This window comes from Callorhinchus milii, unplaced genomic scaffold (genome assembly GCF_018977255.1).
Source record: "Callorhinchus milii isolate IMCB2004 unplaced genomic scaffold, IMCB_Cmil_1.0 Scaffold6, whole genome shotgun sequence".
Classification (NCBI taxonomy): Eukaryota; Metazoa; Chordata; class Chondrichthyes; order Chimaeriformes; family Callorhinchidae; genus Callorhinchus; species Callorhinchus milii.
The window spans coordinates 14,763,043-14,786,571 of NW_024704747.1; the positions used below are offsets into that span (position 1 = coordinate 14,763,043).

The 23,529-nt window shown below is 44.4% G+C and overlaps 1 protein-coding gene across 4 annotated transcripts in view; it reads left to right on the forward strand.

The window, feature by feature from the left end:
• Positions 1–19,008, forward strand: part of trak2 (trafficking protein, kinesin binding 2) — a 29,103-nt gene extending 10,095 nt beyond the window's left edge. For 2 of the 4 annotated variants that reach the window (XM_007890689.2, XM_007890690.2), the window contains 13 exons: positions 467–543; positions 1,278–1,394; positions 2,634–2,843; positions 5,005–5,083; positions 5,693–5,823; positions 6,806–6,880; positions 7,838–7,975; positions 8,545–8,621; positions 9,590–9,790; positions 10,322–10,629; positions 11,358–11,741; positions 12,072–12,171; positions 13,292–19,008. In XM_007890689.2, the coding sequence (XP_007888880.2) occupies positions 467–543; positions 1,278–1,394; positions 2,634–2,843; positions 5,005–5,083; positions 5,693–5,823; positions 6,806–6,880; positions 7,838–7,975; positions 8,545–8,621; positions 9,590–9,790; positions 10,322–10,629; positions 11,358–11,741; positions 12,072–12,171; positions 13,292–13,985 (2,591 nt within the window). In that variant the 3' untranslated portion in view covers positions 13,986–19,008. The remainder of the gene's footprint in view (positions 1–466; positions 544–1,277; positions 1,395–2,633; positions 2,844–5,004; positions 5,084–5,692; positions 5,824–6,805; positions 6,881–7,837; positions 7,976–8,544; positions 8,622–9,589; positions 9,791–10,321; positions 10,630–11,357; positions 11,742–12,071; positions 12,172–13,291) is intronic. The other 2 variants (XM_007890691.2, XM_007890693.2) reach the window with 1 other exon arrangement.
• Positions 19,009–23,529: the final 4,521 nt, after the last annotated feature.

A 23,529-nucleotide genomic window follows, 5' to 3' on the forward strand; every position in this document is an offset into this window, starting at 1 on the left:
ACCGTGCTTTGAATACTGGAGGTGAAAGTGCAATATTCAAATTTGCTGTGCCACCAAATTCCTTTAATGCTTTTTCAATAGTTTCTTTGAATTAGGTGCTAAGTGGGTGGGGACTACAAGATAATATTGAAATGTCTCTTTCTGCAGATGAATTCAAGGGCTTTTAACTTCGCTATCTTTTTTCGGAACTGGTTCAAATCCAGCCCAGTCTGTGATCTCAATTTTTGCTGGTTGCAAATTACCTTCAGGAAAATCATTGTCTTGTGGTTATGAGCACACAGTTCAGGAGAAATTAACCATTCAGTTTTAGGTGGTGCTGTTTTTTTTGATCTACAAAATGGAACAGTTGGGCTACTAATCATGGATGCTGTATGCCTGATGTGTGTGTGAGGAGGGGGTTGTGTGGTGAGGGGACGAGGTAAAGAAAAGAAGAAAACTGATGTTTCCTCCCGCTGTTCTCTTCCAGTTCTCAGTTCTGATCGAGTAGAACAGATGACCAGGACTTACAATGACATTGATATGGTTACACACCTCCTGGCTGAAGTAAGATCCACTTTTTTATTTTTTTGCATTGTATCGTCTTCGATACCTGGAGAAGTTGAAATTAAAAGTTAGGTTAAAAAAGCAGCACAATCTGGTAAAACTGCATGGTTTTGTGCTGTGGGTGAGAGTGACGGGGTTAGGGGTGAGATCGATAGGGAACAACTGCACACTTTCAATCTTATACTCTAGAACCTATATTTTTCAACGTCTATTTCATTTCACTATTTTTGCACTCCGAAGATTTTGTATATATTAAATAGGTCATTTATTGTCTTTATGATGGGCATGGATGAGCACACTTTAGAGGTTGTGTAAAAATATACAGATTACAGGGCAACAGATTAAAAGGATTTCCAGTAATTGGGGTGGTCACAGTATTCTCTCCCTACCTCCCTGAAAATGCTGAATGATTAGTGTATTTCACAAGGAGGTTTGGATGAAGAAGGCCCTTTCGACCATTTGACCTCATCCTTCCAATCACCTTCCCATTAAAGCATCAAGTCTTTGCATGAATCCAAAGCCGTGGCCTCTATGCCCTTTTATATTTGATGCAGTGGGTATGTACTAACTAATATCCGTTTCTCCTTGTGTAATACTCTTCCTCTTGTGTGGTGCTATATGAGCTCCACTGTAACTGAGACTCTTTCTTCCTAATTCTCCCCTCCCCCCTGTGGGATGCTACATTGATTTATTTTGTCAAAACCTTTGCTTTATTATTTCCCCATGCTTTGCAGAGAGATCGGGATTTGGAGTTGGCTGCCCGAATCGGACAATCTTTACTGCAGCGTAATCGGGTCCTGACGGAACGAAGTGAGCTATTGGAGGAACAACTGGCCCAGGCTTATGACCAAGTAAGTGCCCATGTCTTTTAAAAGAAACCTATTTAATTGCGTAGTGGTGAATTTAAGCAATCTCGATCAAACTTATCTTGCCAACCCGTGTAATATTTGTTTTAATTTCTTTTACAATTCAAATTGCATTAGGCTGAATGATTGATTACTGTGAAATCAGGTATAGAAGCTGCCTCTCTATGCTATTTGGCCTTTTTTTATGTGGATCACATTGGTTTAACAACAGTAACAACTTTGAACTGGTAGCCAGAGCTTTTGCTCTGAATATTTATTGAGGTCTATTGTAAAGCAGAGTCTACCTTTCCTATAAAAAACTGATACAAAGAACCTATGAACCTCTGACTGTCGGACTTTGAAACATTGGTATCACAGCCATAACAAAGAATACAGATGTGTTTACCTGCCCCTAGTACAAGGAATTCCCAGTATACTTGTCTCCTTAAAAAACTAAATTATACTTCTGTTTACTTGATGTGACTCAAAAGTATAAACTTGGGCTTTCCTTAAAACCAGTGTCATTTCAGCTTCAGTATCCTTGCTGGGTTTTATTGAGAAGGCTAAAAGTGACCATGTTGGTAACGATTGCTTTGATTTAAACTCGATTAAGGGATTATTGGTTATGTGAAGCCTGTGTGGATTCTCTTCATGGATGGTTTGTTTTGGTGAGCTGGTCAGCTGAGTGTCTGATGTATAGGGAAGCCCATTGCCATACTCAACCATCGAACCGACTGCTGAGTTCTACATCTATATGGAATTTTGTCTGGTATGGAATCTGTACTCTCCCTGGAGGGATGAACTCTGCTCACTTAATCCTGAAAAGTACTAGGCACAGGTCGGCAAAAGCTAAGGCTTGGGGACCTCACTATGCATTGGGGTGCTGCTGGAGCTTAACTGACTAACTGTACACCTTACCATTGTGAGCACAGTCTGGCAAGTTTCCTAATGCCTGTTCGGTCTTTGACTTGCAGGATTAACAGGAGCCAAATAGGAAGAATCCTGCCTCCAGTATCTAAATATATATATGAAGATATGCTGTTAATAGTGAGGGGTTGGTATGGTGTCCAGAAAACAAGTGCCTATTAGTTGTGTTGCATTTAAATGGGTTTTATGTGTTGAATAGGCCAGTAGGCAAGTTTAGATTTGTTCCCAGTTTTACAGATTGCAGTTCTGGCCCACTAAATCTTCTCGGTCCTTTAGTGTGTCTACACTCTGGTACTCCAATCTCTGTGTTTTCATTAGGTCAACCAACTGCAGCACGAGCTGACGAAGAAAGATGAGCTACTGCGTTTCGTGGCCATCGCCTCGGAGGAGAGCGAGTCTGATTCGAGCTGCTCCACGCCGCTCCGCCAGAACGAGTCCCTGAGCCTGTCACACAGCCTGATTCAGCTGGACTCCTTGCAGAGCAAACTGCGGGTCCTGGAGGAAGAGAATCTCTGCCTCCGATCTGAGGTGTGGTATAATGAAAACAGAGAGTAGGTGCTCCAAAGAATATAGTTAGACCCCTGTTATATGGTGGTGGTTGGAGTTGATATAACCAGACCTCACGTTGAAATGGGTTTTTATAATAATAATAATAATCTTGCATTTGTTATAGCGCTTTATCACTCCATTGAGATGTCTCAAAGTGTTTCACAGAATATATTATAAAGTGGATTGACTGTATTTTTGGAGCGAAACGTGGCAGCCAATTGCACGCAGCAGTGTCCCACAAAGAGGGATAATTACCCCCTGGAAAACGGGTTGTTGTGCAGGCCATCGGCACTCTTGGATTGTTGCCACTATTGTCATCGAGCATGGCGGCTCTGTCGCTAAGATACCAAGAGGCTCCTCTCCTGCCCCTGTACAAAGATCAAACCTGCCACTTAACTGGTCTGGAAGCATCCAGGGTCTCGCTTTGAATCAAAGTAAACTGGTGTGCCAGCACTGATAACTCAGGCAGCTCTCCTCCATTCCCTTCTTGTGAACACAGTGTCCGTTATGCAAAAGGAAACCCCAGTATGTGTCGTGTAAAAGGAGATGGTAAATTTAAAGGCTCAAACTCTTGGACGTTTGGATGAGTTTTCTAAGATATACGAACATCAAGAGTATGCTCCAGCTTTGCCAAACAATTCTGTATGTCTTTTCATTCCAGTCTTCCTTTCCATTGCTCCCATTCTGTTATCTTCGTATCTTGACTCTTAGTCATGGATATAACTGAGCTGCAACAATAATTACGTTGGTAATGCCATTCGCTTAAAGATTGTCCCCAAGCGCCCAATTGTGGGCAGACAGTGAGAGAGAAGTGGGAGATTTAGAAAGGATCAAACAGATGGTTACAGAGAGGAGCTTTTGATAAGCAGGGATAGAGCTGGGAAAGGAAGTTCATTTCATTGCAAGTTCATTGCAAGAGAATTGCAGAAGAAAGGATTTTGACGATTGAAGGCTTGATTTGTTGACCATGTCGAAGAGTTTATTTTACTGAGAAACAGCTCTGTGGAGGTTGAAGTTCGATATACATTGACATAATGGGCTAAGCGCCTGCTTTCCGTGCTGTAAATTTCTATAGTTCTTGAATACAGTGGTCCAAAATTGGTATTAATTTGTAATTTAAGGAACTACAGAATGCCCAATGCAAAAGTGCAAATTGTCTCTAAGGTGAGCATGTTAGCAACAGAGCCAGGCTAAAACCTGAGGTTAAGGCGAGGACTACAAAGAATATTTGGGTCTCTGATTCTCTTCTCATGACATCTGGAGTTTTACCATTGCTTTCAGGTTTTATAAAACTAATAAAGAAAAATCTAATAATAAATGGTTAAGAATAAAATATAATGAGTGACTGATGTAAGGGTTCAGCCAAGACACTGCAAGAAACTATTTACTTTTTAAATAGTGTTGCTGGATCTTCAGCATCCATCTGGACGGGCAGTTTACTCTTGCCCGATAGACGGTGCCTCTGATAATGCAACACATCCCAAGCACATCGTGAAGTGTCGGTCTCCACTGTGAGCTCAAAGTCATGACCCAGAGGCAAGAGCATTGCTGATTGAGCCAAACTGACACTTAATCTGAGTCAGTTCGGGTGAACCCATCATTGACCTATAAAGGCCCATCAGTTGTTATACTTGTGGTCCCACAGCATTTTTGGTGCTCATGAGGCAGTGATCAGCTGACCACTGGTCCTTCAAAACTCTTTTTACATCAGCGCTCAAATGGCTTTATTCTCAAGACAATTGACTTCAATTTGATGATGGAGATCTTTAGAAAACTCTCAAACTCAGTCATTATTCAAAAGCCAGTTTCCACAATTTACTGGGGCTCTTCAATAAGGTTAGAAATGTACCTGGGTTTGGTGCTGGTTATAACAGCAATTTACATTTATATAGCACTTTGCCACAAGATGTGCCACAGTTCCAGGCTATCAACCCCTCCACATTTCAATTGGAGGGCTTCAAAAATAAAGTTGCATGAAATTAATTTCACTCCACAGAGCAACAAATCGTCTTTATTTGTAAACTCTGTTGGAGCTGGCAAGGGATGTGATGCTATCGAACAGTAATTACAAAGGGTAGATTAGGGAGATGAATGATGCTGCTGAGTCTGACCAGGTTTCAATTTTGTCTCCGTTCCAAAGGCCTGTCACCTGAAGACGGAAACGATCAACTATGAAGAGAAAGAGCAGCAGCTGGTCAATGACTGTGTGAAGGAACTAAGTATGTATAAATTGAGCAGAGCTTGAATGATGTGTCACCCGGTTAAACAGACCAAACTCAACATTTTCTCCATTTGACGTTTTCCATGCACTTGTGCTGTTAGTTACAAGAAATTCTGGAATTATAGATCTGAACCTTTGGGGGGTTTATTTTGCTCCATGTAACTATCAGTGATCGGACTTTCAGACCCCACTCACTAGAACTCCATCCTGGAGTCACTACACCTCCCACTCCTACCCACTTGACTTTTGGTCATCTTTCCCCTCCCCACTCCTATCAGCTGCCACCCCCAACTCGGATGGGAAGCCAAGATAGATTGCTGGGCACATATGGACATCCTCCTGGCCCATATAAAGTACTATATAAATGTAAATTTGTATTGTAATTGATCCAGGGAGGGTTTCTGAGTTCTATTCTGCACCAATGGATGTACTACAATTTCATTTTTACTTCTCTAATCTTGACATCTTGAGAGATAACTGTGATTAACATTTTCAGAGAAACCTGAAATGAACACAACTACACCTTGTGAAGTCCTGCTGAACGAAACGTTGCGAGTTATGATGCCTTGATGTTTAATGGCTACTTTGTCCTCTTCCTCGCCTCCAGGGGAAACCAACATACATATTTCTGATCTAGCAGACGAGCTCTCCAGGAAGAATGAGGACATTGCACGACACCAGGAGGAGATCACAAACCTGCTCAGTCAAATCGTAGACCTGCAGCGGAAAGTCAAAGAGGTAATTCTGAAAGGCCCAGAACCACTCTGGGACTGTGGCAAAGCTTTCCCTTCAGAGTTTAATCATAGCTGCTGGACATGCTGTATTGTCCAGATGATGTGGTCCTTTTTGCCAAGGAGTGGATTTCATTTGATCACCTACTTTCTCTCGGCCCTGCTCGTTATAAATGCTTCCTAGATTACTAATTATATAAATCATGGAATGTTACAGTACCAAAATGGATCATTCAGCGCATCAAATCTGAGCTGGTGCTTTTCTGTACGTGAGCCAGTTTGTGTGTTTTTTTGTGGTGTGTCCAGTTAGTTTTTCTAATTTTCTCCCCACTGGCATTTGTCCCTCTACTCCTGCTCATGTTGGGCTGTTGTTGGTTAGGCACTGGTTGTCATCCGGTTTCTCTTCTCCCCGCCCCCACACTCAAATGGTCATTGTACGCATGTGCGTAACCAGCTGCCACGCACACTAACCTGTTGACGGAGCAGGAGCAGCAACCTTGGCTGGGTTTCATCTGCCTGTCCCTGGGAAAGCCTGGGCCTATTTAGCTTCCCAATGCAACCCCAGCAGAGACCAGCAACATCAGCTGAATTTCGAACCAACAAACTCTTGATCAGTAAGTTTCAGCTCTCTTCATTGCACCATTGGGGCTGCCTGTAGTGTTCTTTTGCCATTTGCCAGATTTTAATTGTGGATGTAACGTGAACAAACTTTCCTGGTAGGAAATGGGTTTCTCCTCCCACCTCCCTCACCAGTGTTGCTGATCTCATTTGGTTCATCCATCGGAGACACAAACCTGAGCATTGGCTCTTTTCCAGGGAGAAGTATTAATCCCTTCCATCCAAATCAGTTTTTTCCCCGTCATTCCTCTGCAGCTAAATAATCGTTTTAAAAAGACTTCAAAGGATAATGCAGTTTAATTAAGATCACAGGTGTGTATGTATGTAGTTATTTTTGTTCGGAATAGCTCATGCGTCTTGTGGTCTTGCAGCACGCCATTGAAAAGGAAGAGCTCAAACTTCATCTGCAGGCTTCCAAAGATGCCCAAAGGCAGCTTACAGCAGAGGTCAGTATTTCACTTTCTTTATGGGCTTTTTGCTAAGTTTGTTCAGATGAAGGTGAGCAGTGAAGCTTTATTTTTTTGCAGCCAGATGCAGAGTAAAGCTGCCTCTCCTCTGATCCCAAATTATGCCTTTACCTCTATTGCATTTCTGTGATTGCTCCATTTTCTGTACCATCTATTTTTGTTAGTACCGCTGTTTATCTTCAGTTATCACCGCCACGTCATGAATGTTGGGCTAAATTTGAAACTAGCATCCAGAGATGAAAGGGGAATTCACTTGCTCCCTGCACTACTCTTCCTGACAACCTCTTCCAGTTGTTAATCACCCTCTGGGTAAAGAAAAACTATCTGGTATATGTTCTGAAATTGCCTTTTGAACTGTAAACCTATCTCCTCATGTTCTACTCCTAAACTATTGTTCTGGATTTTCTTTTTTAATCCGTTAAAATTTTATAATCTTCTATAAGGTCCCCTCTGAGATTTCTCCATTAAAGATTGAGTGCACTTCACACACTTAACAGCTGTGCTTAAAACAACTTACACTGTATATCACCTTTTATCTCAAACAAAGAGTTTAACTGTTTTATAATTCCATCAGTTTAATGACTGAAGGCATCGCCTGTGGGTCTCTTCGCTCATGAAGAAGCTTATATTGGTGCTGTGTTTGATCACTGAAGCGAAGTACTGGAGATTGGATGCAGGCTGTATGCCCCTATCCTGTGAGCAGACAAGTGACCAGTGCTGCAGGCCCTTTATCTGCAGCATTCGCAGTGCAAGAAAGGGAACATTGGGCTGTGGACAGTGCCTCATCGTTATTTCCGATCTCCTGTCTGAGGAATTGCACAAGCATACACAAGCTAAGGAAAAGGAGAGAGAGTTTGTTAGTGCTTATGGGGCACCAGAGGGCTGAGTATGATTTGAGGGCTTCTGGTTTATGACTTTCAATCTTATTTCTTACAGCTCCACGAAGTGCAAGATCGGAATGCTGAATGTTTGGGAATGCTGCATGAATCCCAGGAGGAGCTGAAGGAATTGCGGAGCAAAAGTACATCGCTGAGCTCGCTCCGGTGGCCTCAGTCATACAGCATTTTCCCAATGGTAAGGTAGCAGATGTGTTCAGCCATTCCTTGTTCTGTTTGTTTTTGGGAAGGTTTTCAATCTTGTCTTGCTTCCCCACTCCACCTGCATCATCCACAACATGTGGGCAAAAGGGTGGCAAACCTGCTTTAGGGTCTCTGATTTCATTTTGTATTGGCTGTTGCGAATCCATCAGACATCTCTCTGCCCTTCCCTCCCCAAGTACTACGCTTTGGACATCAATCGGATGTCTGATTGACTTGAAAGGTGATGTTAAGTATAAAGTTGTAGTAATACTGAGTTAACCCCAAGTGCTACCTACACCTTCTCTGTTCTCCCTTCCTGCTTACTGCATCTTCTCTGTATATTGCACCATGCCCACCTCTCTCCTGCGAACCTTGACTTCTCTGCCCTCCAACAGAATCAGCCCCATTGAGATGGTTATGGATTAATGGACACGAGTGTGATTATCAGATTTGTGGGGAGTTTATACTATTTGCAATCGTTGCTCTTTCACTGTCTCATCTTCTTGCTCTGTGTTCCCATTTCTGTAGTTTTGTGACCGGAGTATAATTGTAATGTGCTTGTAGGATTCACTGGCTGCTGAGATTGAAGGAACAATGCGCAAGGAACTAAGCCTGGAGGATTCCCCAGTGGAAGACCATAGGTAAATCTAAATATAATTGAAGGAAATCCTTTTCGGACTAGTTTTGTTGGTGTCTAAATAGATTGAGCACTATTCAGTAGATGCTCACACCCCAATCCTCTACATGTCACCTTTGTGCAGCTCTGCTGCACATCCCTCATCCCCTCCACTCCATAATTGGTGACTTTGCTTTCAGCCACTGTATCCCAAATCTCTGGAACTCCTTGCCTCAATCCCTCTGTCTTGTCCCCTCTCTGCCCATCTTCAAATCACAATGGAAGACTTTCCTCTTCAACTGTTAATCTCCTCCTGGCCCCCCCCGCCCCAATTCCAGCTTGGTTTCAAGTCACACTGCTGTTAAGCACTCCATGATGCCAACTAATTCAGAGGAGAGTGCAACCAAGTGAGCCAGATTGATGCCAGCGCTGGATAATAAATAATAATAATAATCCTTGCATTTGTTATAGCGCTTTTCACGTCTTCTAGACGTCTCAAAGCCCTTCACAGAATATCCTGTAAAGTGAATTGACCATATATTTGTAGGCGAAACACGGCAGCCAATTGCACACAGCAGTGTCCCACAAACAGTCGTGGATTGAAAATGACCAATTTATTATTGTTTTGTTTTTTGGAGGGATTATTACTGCTGATCCAGAGCGGAGACCAACCCTTCCTACAATTCTTCCAGTATCTAGCTAAAATTCATCAGCTTAGTATAAACTTGGGGTCAAATCTGGGACTCTCTAGTACTCTGGCTGGGTTTTAGACAATGGCTTTTATTATTGGGGATAAGTGCTCCAGGGCACTACCCCGGTTGAAGGGCGCTATATAAACACATGTTGTTGCCAAGGGTCAGAAATTCCTGTTATAAGCGCACCTATCATGGTGCTTACTGACTGTGAAATTTCACCACATAAAAGGTCTATCTCTATAATCTTAATTTTTCAATGTACTCATTTTCTTCTATTCTGTTTGCATCCTTATTTTAGGAACCAGCAGAAACGCGTCTTCAACATCGTCAAGAGCGTGAATGAAACCGTGCGAGCCCGGGCACCAGGGTGCCCTCTGGGGTCTATACCCGGATCTGGTTGCGCATCTGCCTTCCTGACTGCTAAACCGCATCAATGTGTTGTGGGACAAACAGGCACACGATCGAGGAATAGTTCAGGAAGTGAAGCAGATTTGCACTGGTATGTGAACAACATTTCTGTGCAAGAACTTCACTGGTGGTGTGGGCATGCGTGTGTGTATGTTTTATGTCTAAATTGCAGCAGTCCCAAGCTCCGTTCTTTTCTGCTAATTCTGAGTCTCAAATACTTCGAGTTACCAGAAGGAATCCTGACCCATTATCATTATTACAGATCCGTTGTAATTTGCTGCTAATTAGACTTCAGTAATGTGGATCACAAAGGTTTCTTTACTGAGTTGACCTATCTTATTGTCTTAATACTCTCCTAGTGACCTGTGTTTCTTCATCTCACTTGCCTGGGTTTGAGCTATTACTGCTCTTGTCTTAACTTAAACAGTTAATATATTTGGACACCCTGATTATCCTCTTTTGGTAACCTGTGAAATTGTCTTAACTGAGTGAAGGATATTGTGTCTCAGATGTTACAAAGTTTGTTAGTTTGGTTGACAAGTTTGTATATGTAACCAGATAGACTTGGACCAGATGTTTCTTGCTCATTCCTCTTTTTTCCTCTACCCTCTCATTTCTGTAGTAACCTTCCCAGATTCGGACAGCCTGGCACTCCTGGTGGAAATGATCTGGCCACAGCTTTGCGCCGACTTTCTCTGCGGGAGGAGAATTACCTCAGCGAAAAGCGATTCTTTGAAGATGAGCAGGATCGAAGGCTGAAGGCGCTGGCGGAGAAACAGGAAAGAAGTGGCTGTAGCACACCAGTGGAGAGCATTTTGTCCGGGAGCACTAATCACACAGATCTTTCGGAGATGTCGTGCTTTTCGGGAACTTCTAGTTGTTTCCGAACATTCTTCCCCGAGAAACTGCAGATTGTCAAACCGATAGAAGGTAATTTTGATTTCGATTTTTGTCCCCATTCCCTCTTATAATCGATAATAATCCTCAGAACACCACAAACACTTCAGAGGTAATTGTTGTCAAGTGCAGTGACTATTTTTAAGCCAATATGGGAACCATCTTGCTTGCAGCAAGATTCTCAAGTGCTGTTAACCCAACGACCCGTCTGCTTGTTCAGGTGGAAGTTGATGATCCCTTGGCACTATTCAAAAGGAAAAGTGCTTCTCCCAGTGACTAACAATCAGTCAGGTAAAATTGCTCATTCATTTCATGAACAGTTTGTGGGACTCAGCGCCTTGGGACATCCTCCCGACGTGAAAGACGCTATACAAATGTAATCCTGTTGTTGTTGGTGTTGACTCTGCATTTAGCTGCTGCATTTGCCTAAAAATAGTCACTATTTTGACAGCTATTCTCTCTGAGGCACTTCAAGATGCTTCAATGTTATAGGCATGACCTCAAATGCTCGGATCATTATTTGAATATCCAGCCTCAATAGGATTTTAGAAGCATTGCGGTGATTAACAGAATAAAGTAGTCATTAGATTGAATTGCATTTATTAGGAGTGATCTTGCCTTCACAGTGATGGTGCAAATCCTTGACATCCTTGATAGTGCAAAGCACTTGTTGTTGCCTGCAGGATATGGGATCTTTGGGTCAGTCTGTACTATCTGATGAATCCTACAGGCTCTTATATCTCAATGTCTTGCCCTAATAGGCTCCATGACTTTATACCAATGGCAACAGCTAGCGCAGCCTAACCTGGGCACCATTTTGGACCCTCGACCTGGCGTACTCACTAAGGGCTTTGAGCTGGTGCCGGAGGATGAAGGCTACCACCTTTCAGACCTGGAGGAAGATGATGAGGAAGGAATCATCTTCAAAGCCCAGCAAACCTCCACCCCCGAGGAGAAGAAGATGCAGATACCAAAAGAAATGGAACCAGCAGCAGCACCCTTCCTGCCAATGCCAAACCTTTCCACACACAACACACCACCTGGTGAGTTGTGCTGTGGATTACTCAAAGGTCTTGAAATGAACAGCCATTTACATACTGAGCCCCAGAATGTGTTGAGCCCTGGATTTATACATAGTAATGGAGGTGAGAATTTGAGATTTGTATGCTTGTAAGTCAAAGTAGCAGGATGTGGTGCTGCAGAGGGTTGGCGTCTATGTACTGCATGCGTAGATGTGTTCTCTGGGGTAGGGGGACGGTGGGGGGCGAGGAAGGAGAAAGCATAGGTTAAAACTTTGGCTGCTCTGATCACTTTTGCTGCTCATGTTCATATTGCTGGTTACAGGGCAGTGTATGGGCCCCAACACTTCTATCTGGTTGCTTGGGGAGTGATCTGTAACGGGCCTTAGAGAAAAGCTCTTTGCAACTTGGTTGGCAATGATCTCCACTATAAACTTGCCCTTTCTTTTGTTGCAGTGCACAATCCAGGCAAGTGTCTCTCCCAGACTAACTCGACCTACACCTTCACCACCTGTCGGATCCTTCACCCCACTGACCTCTCTCAGGTCACAATGAGGTGAGCTGCACACTGTCTTGCAGTTTAGTCTTCTTTAACACTTTAAGCTGCAGTAATTTATCCTGTGTGATAGTAATAGAAATAATAATCCTTGCATCTGATTTAGCGCCTTATCGCGTTGTCAAACGTCTCTTAAAGCGGTCAGGTGATATATAGTAAAGTGGATTAATTGTATTTTGTGGGACGAAAGTAAGCTCTAATAAAACTGGGAGAATGTTGCAGGGGCTGCTGATCAATCAGTTTTAAGACTTTGACCAATTCAGAAACAATGTTGAAAGCAAAACCTCCTTAAAATGTTGAAGTTCAGTATTTTTCAAAAATATCAGTGGCGCGTATTTCTCAACAATTGTCCTCACTTGCAGTTGGAGACGGTGAAATAGTACAATCAGAACCCAGGTTGTAGGTTCAAGCTCCACGTCCAGGTTGACATTTCTGTGCTGTATTGGGGGGAGCCCTGCATTGTCAGTAGTGCTGCGTTTCCGATGAGTCATTAATTTAAGGTCCTGTCTACCTGTTTAAATGGCGGAACAGTTGGTGTTTTATTAACTTCTCCTTCTCAAACCCCTATTGAATATTTTATACCAGGTTGTCATTTTATTGATCCACAAAATACAGTCACATCACTTTACCATGTCCTATGTTGACATTTTTGACTTTGAGATGTCTCGATGGCATGATAAGCTATTATATCAAATACAGGTATTATTATTAATACTATTGTTAACCTTGGAGGAGCGAAGAGCTGAGTCTGAGTGAATTTCAGACCTGGTCCAAAACCCAGTAACTGACCTGAGAGACGGGTGAACATGTAAAACAAGAGTCTTAGACTCTGATCTAACGGAATTAAAATCCCATAAAACTGAAAGTCCTAGAAAACGTGATAGCTGGATGGGATCAGTATACCTAAGCTAGAGGCATGGTGCAGGTCACTAGGAAGATCGAGAATTCATATAGGCTATCCTGCCCAAGAGCAAGAAAGCTTTGCTGTTGTTGAACCAAGTGCTATTGGGGTGAGTGTTTACTGGTGCTTTTGGCTCACAAAAGTTAAAAGTATGTATAAAGTAAAGAATGTGGCCTTGTTTATCTGCCATCTGACTTTTATCTCTCTGTGAATTTTTAGCTCCATGTATACTCCATGTACAGTGACAAGCGGAAGCACTTCATCTGTCATTGTGAGCACCGCTCCAAGTTCACCTCTAGTTACTTGTCGCCTGAGCCTTGGTGAATCATTCATGAAGAATAGGGAATCGACGACCACTCTTAGCACCACCAGCAGCCTGGCTAAGCTGCTGCATGAGCGGGGTATATCTGCCAGTGTTTACAGGTGCCCCCTGTCCAAACAACCACGAACCGTCACTCGTCCCAAGACACTAGCCCTGCCATGCACTCCACCAAACTCTCCCGTTCACTCGCCTTGTCCATCGCCCTTGGCCTTCGACACACGAGGAGCCATGGACAGCTTCCTGGCATCCCGGCCGGCAGAAACTTTGCTCCAAGAGGTGTACTGCCTGAAGCTTGGGAGGAGCCGTGCCGATTCCACTCCCGGCTGCCTGAATCTGGTGAAAAAGCTAAAAAAAATGGGAATTGCCCAAGTGGTCAATCCGCACAAGACTCTGGAGCAGAGTGAAGAGTCAAGAAGTGGCCTGCACAGGCAGGAGACTGCCTTGTTCATGGGGACTGGGAGCAGCCTGATGGGGGGCCTGAGGCGGAACCAGAGCCTCCCCAATGTTATTGGTGGACTTGGCGTTGTCGTACCGAAGATGGCCCGTTTAAATGAAAAGACCGAGAACAAGATGGTTTCATCAGCACAGTGATTGCTGGTGGAAAAACCCTGTACCCAAGCCTATTTAAATGGAGGAAGGGTGTGTGTTTTCTTTGAAAGAGTTGTAGGAAGTCTGAAGGGTTGAGCATGTAAGTGATGAGATAAGGGAACTAAGCTGGAGCTTAAGGAAATAAGTTTAAGAAGGGAGACTAGACGAAGGGGTTGGATTAATGGTGAGGTCAGTGTAAAGCAGAGTGATACATGGGAAGTGTTGAAGGTAGGTGGAGGGGTTGATAGAAGAAGGTATTGTGAGAAGAGGGTAAATCTAACATTGTGGCAGTTGAGAACTAGCTGGTAATGTGAACGTTTGTCATCCTTCCTCCTTCCCAATGTAATTTGTTCACCAACGGCTTGTAGCATTCCGTGGCGATTTCCCAGAGCATTAAAGCACACACCAGTCCTTAAAGCACCCTCGTTTAAAAAGCATCATGCAGTTGTTTGCATTGTTGTGGGAATGGCTTGTGAGTCAATAAGCTAAGGTCAGGGAGCCTTTGCAAACCTAATAGTGGGGTATTACTGTCTGGTTTCTCCCCCTTTTCTCTCTTCTCTCCCCACCACCCCAGCCTTTATGGTTGAGTTGCTTCTTAAAGCACAAGCACAGTAATATTCACTAAGTTAAGTTGCATTAAGTTAAAAAAAATCACCTCTCACACAATTTCTACAGTTCTTTTATTGCAAATTTGTGACTTGGTTATAAATACTCTTGGGATGAATGTGCTTTCCCTAGTACTGCTTTATACTAAAAATGACCACTTTAAGCTAAAATTCAGAAAACTCATCGATCTGCAGCTGAGGTTGTGTCAGACCCATCCTCACATTGCTGTAAAAAATGTTCACAGTGCTGGAGGGGTGCAAGAGCCACACTGCATGTGCCAACCATACAGTTGGATTCCTTCTCTCTGAGTGTGTTAATCTTATGGAATTGTGCACTGTACCAACTGCATGTTTGATATATCACTCGTTCAGCTGCTCTCTGCACAAAACTGAACTGGACCATCCTCTGATAGTGAGACAGAGAAAATTGATAACTGGTTGGAATTTCAAGACTCCTGTCATCACCAAGGGATAAACTAAGAGCAGAGCCGAAGTACTAAGTATTGTTCAGTCAGATTGTTGCCATCTTGTTATTCTCGGATATCAATTCTCAACCTGTCTGTTTGTATTTGCCCCAATGTGTGGAGTGTTTGATCCAGTGTATCCTCAACCATGTGACTCCAGGAGATTAACAGGAATGAGGAAGGAAACCTAGAAATCAGGCGAGTAGAAATAAGCACAAAGCATCAAGCTGAACTATAGACTTCATTCATTTCAGCTTAGAAATTTCTATGAAAATGTCTGAAAATGATTCGCTCAGAGAGAGAAGCACCAAAGCTCTAACACTGTGCTTTATGGCGTTCCAAAAAAAAGTAACTAAGCAACGTGATCAAATTAAAAAGGGATCTATAAACTTCAGGTAATCTGCGCCAATTTTGCGAAGCAGGTATGCAGTGCTCTGGAATCTTGAGTTGAAAATTGTGTTCAGGCTAGTTGTTAATAGCACAGTACAGATGTAGTGAGCTGCTTTGATTGTACAAAAGTTCTGTGTTTTAGTTTATGACCAGTTGGTTGCCTTGGTCCAGTCTCGGGCCAGTCTCCTCCTTATGGCTGTCAGCATTCTGTGGCTGGGTTAGAGGAGCAGATCTGCTTAAAGATGAAGGTAATTCCGGAGACTTTCTGTTGATGCTTATATTTTTTTATATGTTTACAGTTTCCTTTATGTATTAAAGCCTCCATTTGTATGCAAAGCAACAATTTAAAATTATATATAATATATAAAAAGCTTGTTAAGTTTGAATATTTAAGCACAGCTCTCAGGCCCTGTCTGTGTATAAAATGTACTGTAACCGAATGTAAATTAATTTTGTTCCAAATGGGCAACATCTGTCCTCTTTACAGAAAGGCTTCGTACTCCGTCCCTAGTGCTTTATACTGCGGGCCTCCTGAGGGCCAGACGCAATATTAATGTAGCCAGAAAATTAGTCCTTGTAGAGTTGCTCTAGCTGTTTGATCGTTTATTCCGTATACAGTGGTGATTTGAGGCTGCGCATGCCATTTAAGCATTTCCAATGACTGCTGCAGTGAGACAGTTGCATCAATCCTTCAGAGTGTTGGCGTGTTTTATGCACTTTTTAAAAAATATATATAAAATGCACCTTTCACTATGACTTACCTTTCTTTTGTAAACATATAATTCTGATTATTATAAAAGTGCGATTGAATGATTTATTCTGTGCGCAGGGCAAATGGATTTCAAGTCTGATTTCTGATGGAATCCTCCAGTCTTTGGAATGAAAACAAAAGTTAACACACACTATTCTGTAGTCGTGATGTGGTTTTCTGCACAAGGGTTGTGGGTAAGGTGGGGGGAATGCGAAATTGCATTGCTAACAAGTTCAAATCCAGTGGATCTTAAACCTGCCTTGCATTCTACCTCTGACAGTCCACAAAAATTAAATTGCTAGTTTTATTCTAACTTCTTCATTCATCAAACTGCTTTCACATTCTTGTATTCTGATTGGGTCACCATAGTTTCCAGTGTATTATGTACATTGAAAATGGAAGCTATTCCTATCCATTTCCACCGCAGCTTGAAGGTTCATAGAAACCATTTTTTTGTTCAGTTGCAAAATGTATAAGATTTAATTAGTGGACAGGGATCAAAGATTTTCTTGGGTAGGGGAGAGGAAGGGGTTAAAGTTAAAATGGGGACTCACTGAGAAAACCTAGATTCTGATCGCTTCTTTTTAATTAGATTACGTTAAAATTGTTAACTATTCTTTTTAACAATTTTCCTAGATTGTATGCACTTGAGACCACTCTTCACTTAGGTGATACATTTCATTGATGGTGCTTAGCTATGCGCTGGAGAAAGAAATGCATTGCTTTACCAGCACTGTTGGAATTGAGGTGGCTTTTGAAGGATCTCTCTGACCGCGAGTTTCCCTTGTGAAGTATGTGCCGCTCTACTTCATTTCTCTGTGAAGGTCCACAAAGTGCCAAGTAGTACTTGGTTTTCTCCCGTGTGCATCTATGTAATCCCTCTGACTCTGACTTGATCCACTTACTCCTGTCCGAAACATAATGGCTCGAGATGTATTCTATAACTCTGCTAACTTATCCCAACTAGCTGTTTGCCCTGTGTGAGCTATTGGAACATGGAGGCATAGTATCCAATGCTGATTGGTCTTTTCTCTTTTTCCCCTCACATGGGCGGGTGGGGGGAGGGGTTCTCTGAAATGGAAACTGATGCTTTAATTTCCTCTTCTCCTACCACTGCCCCTCTTCCAACTGTAATTAGTGTATTAAAGAAAATTTCCAACACTTCAATTTGCAGAAACCGACTTGACCCAATTTATGTGGGAGGTAAAATCTGCCATTTGTTTGGATGTTTTATCAGACTGGCTTATTATCCTGCAGTAATTGAATCTCGCCACTTCCAGCTGGCCTTTATTTTTTGGGGGGGTGGGGGTGCGGGAAGGGACCCTGTTTAATAGTAAAGTTGCAGAAGACAATCTCCACTGGGTTATTGCACTGTATGAAATAACAGTAGAGTCAAACTGCATCCAATCACCACTGTACAAAACATCTTGGTTCTACTCATCTCGCTGTCTCTTAGTGATCTATAATGTGTTTGTGATTCATGTGAATCTGGCTGTTTGGAGCACATCTTTAATCTTATTTGTCATTCAGTAATGTCGTTTGCAGGGGGTTTCAAATAAAAGGGCCTTTTCCTCTCTCGCTGTAATGTATTTGAGAATGTGGAATAGTGTACTCTCTAGCACTGTAGTTTTTAATCTCTACAAGGTACTAGTTAGCTCTGATTGGCAGCATTGATCCATACAGATGCCGGTGGGTGGTGGGCGGGAAAGATGATGTGTGCCAATTGGTGACAATCTAATGCACAGGCAAGTGGTGCATATGAAGATCCCCTTTGGAAGGGAGGCACACTGGGTTTAACTAGTCTGGGTTGGTTCTGACCTGTGCTCGGCTGCCTCTAGCTGGTGCACCTCAATGAATCAGAATGAAACACAGGTGCATCAAATATAGCCAGACCATAGGTTTCAACCTATCCACAGGTTACTCACTATTGCGCGTGCTTTTGTGTGTTGAAGGCTGAGAGAGGAAGGGAGATTGTCTCTGCTAATCATGCTGCTTTGGTTAGTTATGTTTTTAAATGTGATTTCCGATGCCTGCCGATGACTCAGCTAGTCTTGGGTGCAGGACTTGCAAAGATTTTTAAAAAGCTTCTGAACTGGACCTTAGAGAGATGGTAAGTCTGAACTGATGCATTGGTGTGATCTTGTTCAGTTTGAGATGAGCACAGTTGAGTTGACAGTGGACAATCTGGGTCAGACGAGGAGACTGTCAGCCTTCTATTTCCAGGTGTTGTCGCCCGTGAAACGTATAGTCAATTCACTTTACGGTATATTATGTGAAGTGATTTGAGATGTTTCGAAGACATGATAATATCAAATGCAAGGATTATTATTATTATCCAGTGCTTGCATCTTGAAGCATCACTTGCTCAATTTTGAGAGTCCTGGGCAAATCCCAATCCTTACATTTTATGACATTTCCCTAGACCCTGGGATGCTCCCAAGATTTTTTGAGGAATTTCTTTTGTACAAAATGGAAGCAGTAATTACTGCACGATTTGATACTCCATATAGCATTGCTATATTTGGTGCATAATCTGTTGCTCCCTCTGTTCTTTTGGTAGACGTGGAGAAGTGAACTGTCTTTGTGGCTTGGTTTGGGATGTTCGTTAAATTTAGTTCATGCTTTTGTACATTTAAAATCCATCTTGCCTCCTAAAATCCCCACCCAAAATGTAAGACTAAGAACTAACAGCAATTTTTCATCAATATGTCATTTGTTAGTGCATTGTTTGAAGTTTATTGTAACATTATGATGTATCTGCCACATATTGGTTTTAAGTCAAGGTTCCATTGCTAAATAAATGGTTTTGTAAGTGCTGTTTTTTGCCTTTACATTGTGAATATCAGTGACTGCAACACATAGGTTTCAATACAGATTCTGTACCACTTTCCATATTAGTTGGACTGTTACAGCACATTTAGCCCAACAAACCTCGAGAGAGGGATACCCACTGACTCGGGGTGCGGGTGGGAGAGAGCGACACCCACTGAGTGGGGGAGTGATACCCACTGACTGGGGAGTGATGATACCCACTGACTGGGGAGTGATGATACCCACTGACTGGGGGGGTTGATACCCACTGACTGGGGGGGTGATACCCACTGACTGGGGGGGGGGTGATACCCACTGACTGGGGGGGGTGTGATACCCACTGACGGGGGGGGGGGGTGATACCCACTGACTGGGGGGGGGGGGGTGATACCCACTGACTGGGGGGGGGTGATACCCACTGACTGGGGGGAGGGGGTGATACCCACTGACTGGGGGGGTGATACCCACTGACTGGGGGGGGGGTGATACCCACTGACTGGGGGTGATACCCACTGACTGGGGGGATACCCACTGACTGGGGGGGGGGTGATGATACCCACTGACTGGGGAGTGATGATACCCACTGACTGAGGTGATACCCACTGACTGGGGGGATGATACCCACTGACTGGGGGGGGGGTGATACCCACTGACTGGGGGGGGTGATACCCACTGACTGGGGGGGGAGTGTGATACCCACTGACTGAGGTGATACCCACTGACTGGGGGGGGGGGTGATACCCACTGACTGGGGGGGGGTGATACCCACTGACTGGGGGGGTGATACCACTGACTGGGTGTGATACCCACTGACTGGGGGGGGGGGTGAAGCTGGGGGGGTGATACCCACTGAGGGGTGTACCCGAGGGGGGTGATACCCACTGACTGGGGGAGGGGACTGGGGGGGTGTGATACTCACGGCAGAAGCGGACGGTTTTCGCCTCACGGCAGAAACACTGATTTCCTATATATATATATATATATATATATAATTTGCTTTTGATTTTTAAAAAAAGTGAGGAGGAGAGGGGGGGGGGGGAGGGAGGGAGAGGGGGGGTTTTGTCGGGGGATTGTGAGACATTTCGCCTCTATAGCAACCGCGGCAATAGGAGCTGCTGCCCCGCCCCCATAGCCCCGCCCCCGCCCGCCCCCACAGCCCCAGCTCCGCCCCACAGCCCCAGCCCCGCCCCCACAGCCCCGCCCCCACAGCCCCGCCCCCCGCCCCGCCCCCACAGCCCCAGCCCCGCCCCCACAGCCCCAGCCCCGCCCCCACAGCCCCAGCCCCGCCCCCACAGCCCCAGCCCCGCCCCCCGAGGCTTCAGCCAGAAACCACCACCATAATTGTTGCTGAGGAGGTCAATATTCTGCTGTCGGTTGTCATAGTGACCAGTTTTGTTGATTTTCTTCCTCTCCTACAGCTTTTCTCCTGTTACATCGGGAGCTCCCGGTCCACCAGCTCTCCCCCCACCCCCCACCCAGAGAGCGGGAGGGGACGAGATCAGCAAAGCTCCTGCGGGGAAGAGAGGTCCACCGATCAGCCGTGAGAGGCCGGTCAGGTCAGGTCCGCGGCTCCGGGTTAATTGGTGTAAATGTAGCGAGTTGTTACAGTGTCAAACTTCCAGGATCACCAGCCCCTCCTTTCGTCCGTCTCGACTGGTTAGACTCCAGCAATATTGGCCCCTCGTTCTGTACCCCCCCCACCCCCCGCCCACAAATGCGCCATCAGTTCACTTCACCGTCTATTCCCCGTGAAGGGCATTGAGACGTCTGGAAGATGTGAAAAGCGCTGTGTCAAATGCAAGGATTGTTATTAGCTTTTATCAACCTGCGCCAAGTACGGTCCGGGAGCGAAGGTAATCGGGATGAAGGGAGGGAAACTGCCCACTCCAAAGGCAAATGTCCCATCGTAGGTTGGAACTCAAGTTTGGTTTGTGACTCTCGAGCAGTGGTGATTTGTTTTTGCCTGGTCTGGTTTTGGCAGATGTTTTTAACTACGTGTATATTACTGGGTGACCAAAAAGTTGTGATATCCACCCTAGTATCTAAAAACCAAACAAAAATGTCATCATTTCTTTAAGACTTATTAGACATTGTAATGGTATCACGACTTTTCGGTCACCCTGTACAATCTGTAAACTTGATGGTAGTTTCTTGTGAAGCTTTTAAAGATGTTTCCACATTATAGTCTCTATTATCAAATGTGAGGCTCACAGGGAAACCCTGTTAACACCCCTGGTACAGCACAACCTCATCATGGTGCTGGTGTCCTATGGACCTGTAAAAACCGTAAGGTCAGTCCACCTGGCCTCTGGTACTGACCAACTGGCTTCTCAAGCTGAAAACAAATGCTAACTTTTGAGCATCTGCTGTACTGTGGATGTCATTTCCTATGTACTGGTGATCTATTTATTTCCTGTCAGACCATCAGGTTATGGATGAGCCACAATTTTTTGCAGCTCAACGTGGCTCTGACCGAAGTCTCCGCATTTCCGCCTCTGACCTTCTGCATCTCCTCGCCTTCTCTCGCTTTCAAACTCACTCAGGGTGCAACGATGGGTATTTGAAATCTTCTTTTCTACTTCTCTGTCTGCCCCGTCTGCTCAGATATCTCAGGCTTTCTGCACGTCTCTGCCCCGTCTGTGCCGCCATTTGGTGGGCACAACTACATATACAGCTGCTTCGTCCCAGATCTTTGGAACTCCCTCACTCTACCCCTCCACCTTCCCCTTTCTATTTGTTATTGTGCCTTAAAACCTACTCTTAACGCGCTTATGAACCCTTCCCCATTTACCCCCTTCCCTTCTCCCTTACTCAGTGTCTGACCTCATTGTAAAGTACACATTATCCTATGTGAAGAGCACACACCCAGCATTGTCTTGGAATTGCCAGCGTAGACTGAGTCCAAAGTCCCGACATGGGGCTCGAACCTAGACTCTGACTCAGAAGTGGGAGGGGCACCAACCCAGCCAGTGGTAAATGATTGCTCAGAATATCTTTCAATGCAACACAAATCTCCTGTCTTGTCTCCCTTAGTACAGTTCAGACCCTTGACCCTAAAAATTGGCTGTTGTGTTTTGCAAAGCAAAATACACAATCACTACACTTCTGTGAAATACTTTGAGGCGTCCACTTGACTTGAAAGGCGCTGTATCAAAATGCAAGGATTTTATTATTCAGCTCTGGTGGGACTTTAAATAAATTGGAGCTTGAAATGGAACAGGTTGTTCACAGGTGATTGTTTTGTACAGTCACAATGAATGAGTGGGTGCTCTGCTTGTCCCATTCTGGGTAGTCTTAAGATGGCCACAGGAATGACAACATTTCCAAATTGTAGTCTGTGAAGAGGCAGGAATGACTTCCCCGAGTCACAAGGAAGTATGGGGTGAATTGCCTTGCTGGTGTTCTACACCCCTAGTGGCTGATAGGACCTTGGTTTAATGTCTCATCTGAAAGTTGACAGGCAAAGGCAGATGCAACCCCCAGCATTGCATGGAATGTCAGCCTGAGCGATGTGAGTTGGGGTTTTTTTGTCAGCGAATGACCACGTGGAAACCCATCACCATGCTTAAGAGTATACAAACCAAACTGAGAATTCCATATGTGGAAACTCCAGAGATAGATTGTTGTAAGAATCCTGCTTACCTAATTTTGGAAAGCATTCGGTGGAGGTTGGCAAGAGCCAAGGCTTGGAGATCCCAAAGTATGTGTTGGGTTACTGCTGGAGTCTAACCAGCTGAAACCACATAATTTGCCATTGATATCGCTGTGTGGTAAGCTTTCCCACTGCTTTCCCAGCTAGCACCACCCTACCCAGGAGGGCTTTTGCTTTCAGGGTTACAGGAGCCGAGTGGGAGGATTCCAAGCCCCCAGTGACTGGTCTGCCTTTCCAGGGGCTGCCAATGAGCCAGGCTGGCTGTGCTGTGATCAGCCGTGCTCTGGAGGACCCACCTGACTTAGGAACCGGACTGCTGGTACTGCCGCTGAGGGCTGGCTCGATTCCGACATTCCTTTAAGCATGACATCTTGGGGCCAATTCAGCTCCAAGGAGACCCCGCTCACCTCTCACCCCCACGCCACCCCACTCCTCCCCGCCAGAAAGAGGATAGTCAATATGATGTGATGTGAGTTCCAAGGCTCAATGTGGGGCTTGAAGCCTACGCCTTCTGTTCTGTCTCAGAGGCGAGAGTACTAATTGAACCAGGCCTCTAGCTGTGCTAGTAGCACAGGTAAGCTGCTTATTCTCTCAGCTGAGGTCTGGTACTGGTACATGGGACGAGGGTGGCCCACACATACCTGTCGCCTTCTCACGTTCCTGTTTCTAAACACTTTCTAATCTTTATCAGCAGAATGTCTGGATTTGATGAAGGGGATTCTTCCGCTGATGCTCCCTCCTGTTCCCTGCACCATCAACAGCGGTGAGTGTCTGTTAACATTTTAACTGAAACACTACTCGCAGTGCAGACTGGGTTAGACATGCAGTAACAGCAGACCACCTCTGGCAGGACTTATTAAAAGCTAAAATGAAC